Raw genomic sequence first — 12,359 nt, forward strand, 5'->3', positions numbered from 1 at the left:
CTTGTGGAATTCTCCTGCAATATCCCTAAAAAAGACTCCTGATAACGAGAGAGTATTATTTTACTAGAGGTTTTATACCTCAGTTGAAGATACATACATGAGTAATTAACTCTTATTTAAAGATGAAAATTAAACCATAGAAAGAAAGCAAGACTCCCTCTTACTGCTTCCCATTATCAAAAGCTTAAGAGAAGCTGATTTGATATTTGGGTTGTTTGTTGGGAGAGAAAAGACCCCAATGTTTCTCCAGTTCTGGAGTCTTTTGGTTCTCATCAAACATGGCAAAGATATAAGTCTCTATAGGTCTTCCAGGCCTTTTAGGAGTACCATTCTTCACACGTTGAATCAATTTGGAGTTGTAAGTTTGTGCATTTTGCACTGAAGTCCCAACATCTCCTTCAGTTGGCCAACCACTCTCTGATACAACTATCTCAACAGAACCACCACCATCTTTCTCAAGAGCTGAGTATAAAGCATCAACCAAAGCATCAAAAAGGTTTTGGTAACCTTTTCCATCATCTTGAACGACAACTGATGGAGAAGTAAACAAGGCATAGGAAAGCTGGATGTTTCGTTGGTCATCTTTGTAACTGATGTAAGGATAGACATTAGCAAGAAGTGGTGCACCATTGCTAGCAAGGAAGCTTATAATTGGGTCTATAAACGACTTGGCATCGTCTTTGAAGACACCATGGGATGGAGGATAAGTGTTTCCAAGGATTGCAGAATAAGTAGCTGTTGAGACTTTGATTTGATTTTGTAGACCAGCTGATGTAATTACACTTTGGATATTTCGCATTGCAGGGAGAACATACTGAGCTTTGCCGTCGCCGTCGCTGGGAAGTACTTCGTTACCGACGGCGATGTACTTGAATTTGACACTGGGTAAGTAGGGTTTTATGTTCTTTTGCACCCAATCATTTGCAGTATTAGTACTACTTGCTATGGCTTGAAGTTGATCATTTGGAACACCCAAGATGAGTTCAATGTTGGAATCTCTAAGGGCTTGGAGAGCTCCATCGTTTGGAGCATAAAGCCTCATTCTTCCAATGTTTGATGATTTGTAAAGATTCACAACTTCTTGTGGAGATGGTAAATTGTTGCCTAGTGTTCCATAGCAAACCCCTGTTTGTGCACCTGCATTATTAGATTGAGAAAAGCTTAGAAAATGAGGTTTACATTAAACACAATTAAGCTAGAGACCCTTAATTTTGCTACACAGACCTGTAATGTCTAGGCTACCCATTAGTAGCCCAAAGAGAAGCAAGAGTATTGTGGCAGCAACTGGAGGGCTATTGTTTGTTGTTGCAGAGAATGTAGCCATGATAGTGGTGATGAAGAGAACCTTAGATTTGTCAGATGCATCTCATCACCACCATTTAGGCCTCTTATATATATATATAGGAAGAGAAGAACTTCCATGTCTCCTACCATGACTCTTAAGGCAAACTATGAAGACACCAGGAAGATTCTATGCCAAACAATTTTTCCTTATTCAAGTTGATAAGTCTTTGGGGGCCTTTAATTTCCTTTTAGTTTGTCGTTTCCTATACCAATAACCTCAAAAAAAATAAATAAATAAAGGGATCGAGTTTCCCTTCAGCCACGGTAAATGGGATCGAGAGAGCAAAGAAGGTTATTAGGAGGGTTTTTTGGAAAGATAATAAAACTTAGGAAGGGTTTGTGAATCCCCTAAGATTGTTGCTTTCCATTCATCCAGTGGTGAAGAGAAACTTAGTCCAAAAAACTGAGAGAGACAGGAAGGGAGAGACTTCAATTTAGATGGTCCCTCCCAGTTTAACATTAAAGATGACTTACATATACCGAACAGGTGCAATGGGCCAAACCAGTAAAGCCTGTGACCAGTTTAGTCGGTTGGTTTATGTTTGGATTATTGGATATGAGGATATCCCCCCCCCCCTTCTCTACATCCTGAAACTCACAGAATAGTTAATCCAAACATTTTGAACCCAGTGAACCAACAAATGAACTAAATGACTAAGGTTTAGTCCAATTAATTGATGAGGTAAAATCATTTCATCATATTTAGGACTAGCTTGCAGCCTCCTTAGTGGGTTTCTCTCAAAAGTGGAAGATTCAGAGTTTGAACCAAGAGTCACCATTTTAGGTTTGCCCATTATTTTCTTCACTTGGTTTATTGGAAAATCACACTATGCATGAACTTGTTATTAATCATTATTTTCTTTATTGGGACAATCCAATTTTATCTCGCACTCCTTGTGGGTTGATGTTTTTGTTCCTAATGTTTTCTCTTTGTATTTCCAAGCCCTAGTGCCTCCTGGTGGCACCTTTACCTTGTGACATTCCTTTTTTCCCCTTCTTTTGGGGTTTAATATATTTATTTATTCACACAAAAAAAAACAAGCTTACCCCATGGAAGGGAGAGAGTAGCTAGGGAAAGGGGAGGGGAGGGGAGGGGTGGGGGGGGGGGGGGATTAAGGTAATCAGAGGCCAGTCCATTCAATAATAATTGCAATTGTTCTTATTTGTTTGATTAAGTAAACCAAGATATGCAGTGGAGAAATAGATTTCAATATAGGCCATACCCCATTTTGCTATTGCAATATATGCCAGAACTGAATCATAAGAAGTCATTTCTCAAAAAGCATTTCATCCTTTTTAAGCATGCAGCCGGATCGAATTGCCTAACGAATATACTAATATACATGTGCGGTCGACCGTGAAGGAAGGAGGGTCACACAGTGCCTTTGACCATGACTTGTAGTTCAACAAGATCAGGGTGTCAACATCCTGAGCTCTATCCTCATGTTTATCAGAACATGATCGACTCATTAAAGCTTAATTGTTTGTTGTGAAGAAGTTAATTACACTTTGCGTAAAAATCTAAATTTTTTTGATAGCGATAGACCTATATATATGCCTCACAAATACAATTCCAAGATAAATCTTTTTCTATAAAACAAAAGGATGAAGGATCAACGATCAGAACAATCACGATGAAGGGAGCATTTTGGATATAAAATCAGGAGTGTGTGGAGCATTTTTGTCAGTTCATATACATTGGATTCGTATTTTATTCCATTTACATAGTCTATTACTATAGAATACGATGTCCCATCGCAGCTCTGTTAACCAACAAACTTTTCTCTAATAATTTATAAGGAAAAAGCTGGATATGCTAGCACGTACCTTATGTGTCTATCTTTCTCTTCCTCCTTTCGAGAGGTAAGGGAGTCATTTTATAGGAAGAAGATCGAGAAAGATAGACACAAAGGGTGTTAGTCTACCATCCCTCTCCCAAATTTATATAACAATATAACTTGCTTTATGCTTCCATCTCAACCACAAAAGATTCAAGGTCTACCAGAAAATATATGAAGTCAGATTTTACTAATCTTTTCAATAAATGCAAGTGGAACTTTAAATTATTATTATTATTTTTTTTTTTATCTACTGTAGTTGATTCCAAAATGTAATAACGATGTAGAAAAGAACGAAAATCAGAAACAAACAATCACACAATGTACGCAAGGATTTGCATGCATGGTTTGGCAAGATTGCATACATTCATGGTAAGATGAGATCTATTTCACTATCAATGGAAAATAGGATTATAGTCGTTTGTCCTCACACCCCTCTCAGATTCCATTACAAAAAAAGATCCCTCGCTGCAAATTTTTTTGGACCTAGAAGCCTTGGGGCCTTCGGCCATGACTAAAGGCCCTTCGGAATCAACCCCATACTGCAAATGATGGAATACAAGACATCATACCCCCAACATGGTCTACAAGGTGAGTCACACAGCAAAAAGATTTAGCCTCTCTTCCATATGGCAATGTAATCACATAATCATAAGTGTTATACATGTCGATTGGGTTACCTTCCACTCAGTTCAGATTTTCTTTTTTCGTCGAGGAAATTAAGGTATTTTGCAGATATTGAGTGCTTTGAAACTGATTTTCCTTTGGCTCCGTTTGGTTACAGGGAAGTCAAGAGAAGAGACATGAAGAGAAAATATTTGCATTTCCATTGCAATCAAACGCCGAAATTGACTTTTCCTATAAAAAATATTTCAATTCCCATAGAAATATTTGTATGTCCCTTACAACCAAACAGAGCTTTTATGTTTAATAATACTATGAAAGCAATATGAAATTTTGTGGGTAGATTATTTGTGTATATGTATGCATTGGGGTGTGTCTGTGTGTATATCCACACACTTTCAATCATTCAACCTAAAATCTTACAACCACCACCCCCCCACCCCCAAATTTTTTTGACTGATGGTCAACAAAAGATATATTTAAAGAATGGGAAAGAGAATATTACCTGATGATGTGTGGTGCGTGGTCCCTATGCCTAGACACAGTTGTTGCGAAATGACCGCCATGTCCCTAGGAATTTCCATCTTTCCATGGAGGTGGGGCAGTCATTTCACACGGTCCTGTGTCTAGGTGCAAGAGCCGTGCACTGTAAGCAACCAAGTAGTATTCTTTCTCCCTTGAAGAATATAAACAGGATTTACAAACCTAACGTCTGCAATACTAAAAAGTAGGGTTGTAAATGGATAATCGAAAATCCGAATTCGATCCGCATCCGTATCCGTTTCGGAGCATCCGAATTCGTTTAGAGAAATCCGGAAAAAAATCCAAATACTCTGATAAAAATTCGAATCCGAATACTTAATTATAAAAAATTAAGTAAATAATGATCTTGAGGGTTTTTGAAGATTCAACAGGTTCTAGAATTTGAGGAAAAGAGAATCATGATCTAAAACTATGGATTGAGAGTGAATTGTATCCATTAGGGAGAGGAAGGTTCGGGTTACACAAGGCAGAGGTGTAAACAGATGATCAAAAATCCAAATTTGATCCGAATCCGAATCCATCCGAATTCGTTTGGAGGTATCCGAATTCGACCAAGAAATATCCGAATCCGATTACATCCGATCCGTATCTGAGCCGAATCCGATCCGTTTACAGGCCTACTAAAAAATCTTGAAACTCAAAATGTAATATTGCATTCACCCAAAGAAGATTTACAATAGTACTAACCTTCAAGATAAACTACTTGGGTAGGTTCACATAGTAGGCAATTTTAGTAAACCACGTAGTAGCATAGTACCATAACCTGTGACGTTGTGGGAAAAAGGTAATTGCATCTGTCTGGATAATAAGTGTGTCACAGAGAAGGATCACACAACCTCACGACCTATTCACAGACATTGTGAATAGTACTTTGCATTACACTGGCAAAGGCCTGATTGACTTGGAAAAAGCATTAGAAGTTAGACTTTATGGGTTGGTGATAGAAAAATTAAGTCAGTGGCCCTTGGAAACAATTGCTTCTCTATAGAAACTCCCCAGTGACAAATTGATGTTGAGGGCAGAGCGAAGCCACTTGGTTCTACAATTTCCCTTCAATTCTACATGGAATGGGTTCTTAGTCTTCTTAGTCCTCTTAGTCCTCTTAGCCCTCTTAGTCCTCTCTTCATTGTATTGATAGTGCTGCTTACTGCCCACCAGCCCACCACATATTCCAATCTGAAGTTAATAGTGGAGGACTCAGTCAAGATAATCAACTTCTTTGGGATATCCTGAGATGTGTTGAAATTTTATTTGTTTTTAAAATTAATGATTCAAAATACGTTTTTGTTGGATATGGTAAAGGTTAAGTCCTTTCTTAATAGACACTTAAATAGCCAATGGGTGCCTATTGAAAGATTTGTTTGAGTCATTAATAAATAACACTTATAGAAAAAAACATGATTAATTTGGGGTATATCTTTTGGAGACATTCTTTAGTGGTGTTTCTTCCTTTCCAATATAAAGAGAGGAGGTTTTGCTCATTCTCTAACATTGGTTTTGAAAACATCTTTAGAGGCAATTTTAATTTCTTATCCACCGTAGACGGTCAATGTCGATGAATTAGTGAATATAGCTTTTAGACTCCCTTTGTAATCACATTTGGGAACTGCAACCTATGTGATTAAAGAGTTATTTTATCTTGGAGGTATAGATGCATGGTCAACCCGGACTATAGATTTGGGGCATCTAAAAACTTTAACGAGAGCATCATTTGATGCGACTCAACTCTACCATTTACTGTTCCGATTATACAAGAGGATTTGTATTGGTGTACTTCTTTCTCACGGTGCTATACTATCTGCCATACCGATCAGATAAGTCTTGTATTTACTGTTTATTTATTATATTTCTAGTGTTGTACTTGCAGCCCATCTTGTTTTATTCCTACAAGATGAGATCATTGTTCACCTTCTGAATAAAGAAACCCTTCATTGCTCACTGTATTCACCATAATTGTAAACTAATTTGGCAGCATTTGCTATAGGTTTCAGTTCTGGACAAACTCCTAAGCTGTCGAGTAGTCCAAATTCCTTACCTGGTTAGAAAAAATCATGACGCAGATTGCGGTCCATCAGCATGACCAGGGAAGAAGAATTGTGTAGTCAATTTGAGCAGAACAGCTTCCATGACTTGAATTGAGTGAATAAAAGCATCATCAATGAGAAAATAGAGAGAAATCCAAATCATTAAATCAAACCTTTTCTTCTAGTCCACATGAAGCCAATAAACAGATGGCCATGAGATGGGACCCAACCAATCAAGATAAATTTAATTTAATTTTGAGAACCCATGGCTCATGTCTCAACTACAGTGCCTAAGAAGCTGGGACCTCTTCTTTCCAGAGAGTCACTCTCACTATGAAAGCTTGAGTTTGTCATTCAGGACTCGGAATAGACAGTTTGGTTTCACAATTTCTAATACATAAAAATGAAGTCACAAAAAACTAGCACTAAACAACAAAATGATTTACTAGCAGATTGTCTGGCCCCATATGCGTACATGATAACCTTTAGTATAAATTAAGGGTGCACGTTTTCTGTCTAGGAGCGCATCTTGGTGCAGATTGCGCCCAGACATATGGGGTGGGATAGGGATGGGGTTTGAGTCATTCAGGAGAACAGACTGATCATTTCGCTCACCTCCCATTTGTATGAGCACACCTTGCGCCCCCATTGCAAAGAACTTTATCTCATAAATTAATAGAATAAATGAAAACATATTTTCAAGTCTATGAATTAAAATATTTAGTTTGGAAAAGAGGACAATCATTTAGAATAAGTACTGGGAAAGTTTTTCTTGGTCTGCAAAGCCCCTTACTGCACACTTGGTAGTGCAACTTGGAAGGGCAATGTGGCAATTCCAACCATTGATATATATAAAGAATGATCTGGGTTGTGTTGAACAGTGACAGCCACTGAGAGAGAGGGTAAATCAGTGGACTCAAAAACTTTTTCTCTCAACAGGTTCACCTTCCAGTTCACCTGTTGATGTCCTGAACACTCAACACAACCATTGAACTATCCCCTCAAATGCATAGACCAAGGTTCAAGGACTCAATTTCGGTACAGGCTTCGCCCTGGCCAAAAATCGAGTTGGGCTGAAATCTCAACAAGATCTCGACGAGTTGGGGTAATTTTTTTTTTGTGTTTTCTTCAAATGCCCCCTCAAATTGCCCAAATGTACAAATGCACCCTTGAACTTTCACTAATTTCAAATGCACCCCTACTTTCCAAACTTTATAGCACTTTAGTCCAGTCCGTTAGTCTGGGACGTTAGACGTTAGTTTCAAAGAATCTAATGACCAAAATGCCCTTATGATAAAAACCCACAAAAATTAAAGAGTAAAATGACCATTGCGTTCTTGTTTGGCAATGGTAATACAATATTTAACTTTTCAATAATTCAATCTAAAGTCCAATGTAATATTGTATATTTTCACCTCACGAGTCAAGAGTGTTAACTATACCTTTCAAGTTGGCGTCGTAAAACAAAAGGAGATATGAAGGATCTTGCCTGGGATCTTTATCCCCTCCAATTCCCTGCTCGGCCCAGTTCCCCAGTTCCTCTAACAAGAGGGGGGGCTGAAACGACCACCCTACCCCTGTCTGGGTGGGTTCCACTCTCCCCCCCCCCCCTATTAGAGGAACTGGGAAATTGGGCCGAGCAAGACCATAGAATGAGCTTTCCATGGGGCAGCAGTTCCCCCCGCTCCCCCCCCCCCAACACACACACACACACACACACACACACACACACACATGGTTCCACTGGATTTTCATATTTCTTTTCAGATGAAGATGAATTGGGGTTTTTCTTTTTGTATTTGCGAATTCCCAATCTTTCGATTTCTCTTGGGAGGAAAATGCAGATTCTTAACTCTCTTATACAAGCTAGCTATTAACTTCAATTTAATGCTATGCGGATAACCAAATTGATTGTTTTGCTTCCACTATCTTTTCATCTTTTTAAGTTGGGGAAAGATTTTATACACGGTCGTGTAAACCGTGTATGAAAGAGAGTGGGAGTTTCAAGGCATTAATTAATGAATGGGGATTTATGACTTTTCCAACTCTTTGTGAGAGATTACACAACCGTATATGAAAACTTTTCCTTTTTAAGTTCTCAAAGAATTCCAATTTTCTATCACATCATTGAAGCAAAATACAGGAATATTACAATTTTGTGTATCTTTATAAACCCATATCATCACTTAAGCACAAGTTATACTCTAAAACTATTTTTCTTGTATTTTGTTTTTCTGGTCTCACCTTTTTCAAATGATGTTCAGTCATAATCAAAAACCTCGTCAAATAACAAATAAATAGACCATTATATCAAAATCACAGCCCCGAGGAATGTGAACCTTGACTCTTTCCATGAATGGGTCAAAATTTTATATCCAATCTTTAATTCAAGACAAGTTATACCCTTTCGTATAATTAATAACTTCTATGATCTTATAGATATATACTTGGAATAGTGGCAGAGAGTGACCCAGTAAGAAGTATGGGGGCTAGATCCATTCACTCACGACCCTCAAATCATCAAGGTAAAGAAAAACCCTAATTCCGATGGGGAAGAAGAGCAAACAAAACAATTTAGATCATAAACTTTAAGATACTTTATTTCATCCAAAACTATACTTATTTAAGGAGGTCGGATTACAAAGGGAAACGGAAACGAACTAATATAGAAAAAATAAAGTAAGAACCTAAAACTTTTAAATCGCACACAAAACTTCAAAAGCCCGGTACACCCCTTAAATGATGGAATTTGACCCCTTAAACTTCAGAAATCCGACATTGCTGACATTCCCAAAAAGATATTATAGCTCCTGTAACTCTACCTGAGTCAAAAGTTACAGCTCTCAGAAGTAAACGCCGACAAATTAGTACTCCCGATTTAGGAATTCTTTAGAGATCTTCTCTACGTCAGAGAGTATTATTTTACTAGACGTTTCAAACTTAGGTTGAACAGACAGACATGAGTATTTAACTCTTATTTTAAGATGATAAGCTTCCCATTATCAATCTTAAGAGAAGCTGATTTGATATTTGGGTTGTTTGTTGGGAGAGAAAAGACCCCAATGTTTCTCCAGCTCTGGAGTCTTTTGGTTCTCATCAAACATGGCAAAGATATAAGTCTCTATAGGTCTTCCAGGCCTTTTAGGAGTACCATTCTTCACATGTTGAATCAGTTTTGAATTGTAAGTTTGTGCATTTTGCACCGAGGTCCCAACATGTCCTTCAGTTGGCCAACCAGTCTCTGATACAACTAGCTCAACAGAACCACCACCATTCTTCTCAAGAGCAGAGTAGAAAGCATCAACCATAGCATGAAAAAGGTTTTGGTACCCTCGTCCACCATCTGGAACCACAACTGATGGAGAAGTAAACAAGGCATAGGGAAGCTGGATGTCACGTTGGTTATCTTTGTAACTGAAGTAAGGATACACATTAGCAAGAAGTGGTGCACCATTGCTAGCAAGGAATCTTATAATTGGGTCTATAAAGGACTTCACATCGTCTCTGAAGGCACCATGGGATGGAGGGTAAGTGTTTGTTAGGATTGGAGAATAAGTTGCCGTTGACACTTTGATTTGGTTTTGTAGACCAGCTGATGCAATTGCACTTTGTATATTTCGCATTGCAGGGAGAACAAACTGAGCTTTGCCGTCGCCGTCGCTGGGAAGTACTTCATTGCCGACGGCAATATACCTAAATTAAATTTTTTTTTTTCGGATGAATGGTTAATATATTCAACAAAGCCCAGGAACTCTTTCCCCCAAAAAAATGGAAGAAAGAAAGAAAAAAAAAAAAACAGAAGCAAAAGATGGAGTAAACTCCACAATAAACAACGGCATATCCCTACAGCTGAATCAAGTTATAAGGAAAATCCGTATGATTAATACCTGAATTTGACACTAGGTGAGTAGGCTTTTACGTTCCTTTGTACCCAATTATTTGCAGTGTTAGTACTACTTGCTATGCCTTGAAGCTGATCGTTTGGGACATCCAAGATGAGTTCAATGTTGGAGTCTCTAAGGGCTTGGAGAGCTGCATCATTTGGAGCATAAAGCCTCATTCTTCCAATGTTTGATGATTTATAAAGATTCACAACTTCCCGTGGAGATGGTAAATTGTTACCTAGTGATCCATAACAAACGCCTATTTGTGCACCTGCATTAGATTGAGAAAAAAACTAGGTTGGTTTTGAATGGAGGAGAGAGTGAAGTAACAACTATGTCATTTTCATTGAAAAGTGAAGTGATAGTAATGAAAAGAAGAAAAAAAAGGAAGAAGCCTCAATAAAGAGATTTCAAGTGGGAAATCTGTCTCTGAGTTTGCTGACAGCCAAAGGTAGAGGGATTATCACAATAATCAAAACATTAAACCAGCAATAAATCGGCTCAAGAACGCAATGGCAAAACCATATCTTTGATATCACATGTTGGATTTGAATCCTTATTCACACAAACATAAAATTGAATGTTGTCTTTGCGTTCATGAATCACAAACAATAGAGAGAGAAATAATATATACCGTTCACCATTGGAACTTCTAGGTTTCTCCCTCTTCTTCTCCGTCAATGTTTCTCAATGATGGTATCGATATGATAACCCTTGAGACAAAGGGAGGACCTAGAGTCCTATTTATAAAGATAGTAATGCAAACTCCCATCAAGGTATGTGAGATATGGCAAGATTTTATTCCCTTAGTTGGATAAGAATGAGTTTCGTAATTAAATCAAAGTCTACATTGAAATATACTTTGCAAACAAATTATGGTCATGTGGGACAAATAATTGGAATTAAATAATTAATTCCTATACTACAATAGCGAAGACTTCCTTGTCAAAAAAAAACAATAGCAAAGACCTGACTGACTTGGTAAAAGCATAGAAGTCAGATTTTATGGATTGGTGGTAGAACAATTAAGCCAATGGCCCTTGGAAACAACTGCTTCCTTATAGAAAGTCTCCAAGGACAAATTGATGTTGCTGGCAGAATGAGGCCACTTGGTTCTACAATTTCCCTTCAATTCTACATGGAATGAGGTCTTAGTCTTCTATTTATTGTATTGATAATGCCCACCACTTACTCCAATCGTGCATTATGGAGGACTCAGTCAAGATAATCAGATTCTTCAGGGCATCCTGAGATGAGATCATTGTTCAGTTTAAAAAAGGGCATACTCAGTGCACAAGGCTCCTGCCACTGCAGGGTCTAGGGAGGCTCATAATGTACACAGCCTTACCCCTGCTTTCACAGAGAGACTTTTTTCCAGACTCGAACCAGTGACCACTTGGTCACAAGATCATTGTTCAGTTTCTGAATGATAAAAGAAACCCTTTATTGCTCACTGCATTCACCGTAGATGTAAACTAATTTGGCAGGTCTTACTATAAGTTTCAGTTCCAGACAAGCTCCTAGGCTTTCTGGTCCAAGTTCCTTACCTGGTTTAAAAAAATCATGACACAAATTGGGCTCCATCAGCTTGACCAGGGAAGAAGAACTGTGTAGTCACTTTGAGCAAAACAGCTTCCATGACTTGAATTGAGTTGGGACCTCCTCTATCCAGAATCACTCTCATTATGAAAGCTTGAGTTTGTCACTCAGGACTCGGAATACCACTGTGGTAAAGTTGATAGTTTGTTTTTTCAATTTAGTTAAGTAATGTTTTCACAATTTCTACCACATAAAAATGATAAGTCACAGAAAGCTAGCACTAAACAACAAAAATGATTTACCAGCAGATTGTCAGGCCCAATATGTGTACATAATAACCTTTAAATATAAATTAATGCAATAATTGAAAACATATTTTCATGTCTATGGATTAAAATATTTAGTTTTGGTACTGATATACATAAAAAATACCCCTCCAGTAGATGATCGACACGTGGCAGAAGACTACTTAAACTCTCAACCGTCAAAGGATTCAAAGCTCTCTCATCACACATCTGTTATTGAGAGAGCGCCCCATTACAAAGAAAGGGACTCCTCCACCG

General features: G+C 38.0%; 2 protein-coding genes and 1 long non-coding RNA gene across 3 annotated transcripts; 1 reads left to right on the top strand and 2 right to left on the bottom strand.

The window, feature by feature from the left end:
- Window positions 1–126: 126 nt before the first annotated feature.
- LOC122672620 (glucan endo-1,3-beta-glucosidase-like) lies at window positions 127–1,389 on the bottom strand. The gene is made up of 2 exons (XM_043870081.1): window positions 1,225–1,389; window positions 127–1,137 (listed from the first exon to the last, which is right to left on the bottom strand). Exons 1-2 carry the CDS (start codon window positions 1,322–1,324, stop codon window positions 185–187), a joined length of 1,053 nt encoding a protein of 350 aa, XP_043726016.1. The 5' UTR covers window positions 1,325–1,389; the 3' UTR covers window positions 127–184.
- Window positions 769–10,479, top strand: LOC122672622. The gene is made up of 2 exons (XR_006334443.1): window positions 769–885; window positions 10,277–10,479. It is a non-coding gene; the product is annotated as an uncharacterized LOC122672622 (long non-coding RNA).
- LOC122672621 (lichenase-like) lies at window positions 9,374–10,520 on the bottom strand. The gene is made up of 2 exons (XM_043870082.1): window positions 10,261–10,520; window positions 9,374–10,066 (listed from the first exon to the last, which is right to left on the bottom strand). Exons 1-2 carry the CDS (start codon window positions 10,431–10,433, stop codon window positions 9,382–9,384), a joined length of 858 nt encoding a protein of 285 aa, XP_043726017.1. The 5' UTR covers window positions 10,434–10,520; the 3' UTR covers window positions 9,374–9,381.
- Window positions 10,521–12,359: the final 1,839 nt, after the last annotated feature.

The sequence above is a fragment of the Telopea speciosissima genome, chromosome 8, assembly GCF_018873765.1.
Source record: "Telopea speciosissima isolate NSW1024214 ecotype Mountain lineage chromosome 8, Tspe_v1, whole genome shotgun sequence".
Lineage (NCBI taxonomy): Eukaryota > Viridiplantae > Streptophyta > Magnoliopsida > Proteales > Proteaceae > Telopea > Telopea speciosissima.

What these genes read in the sequence shown, in the direction of transcription:
- LOC122672621 (XM_043870082.1), bottom strand. Translation starts at nt 10,433, where the DNA reads ATGAGGCTTTATGCTCCAAATGATGCAGCTCTCCAAGCCCTTAGAGAC. An exon ending in TCACCTAGTGTCAAATTCAG is followed by an intron (nt 10,067 to 10,260) that starts GTATTAATCATA and finishes AATTTAATTTAG; the next exon opens with GTATATTGCCGTCGGCAATG.
- LOC122672620 (XM_043870081.1), bottom strand. Translation starts at nt 1,324, where the DNA reads ATGGCTACATTCTCTGCAACAACAAACAATAGCCCTCCAGTTGCTGCC. An exon ending in GGGTAGCCTAGACATTACAG is followed by an intron (nt 1,138 to 1,224) that starts GTCTGTGTAGCA and finishes CTAATAATGCAG; the next exon opens with GTGCACAAACAGGGGTTTGC.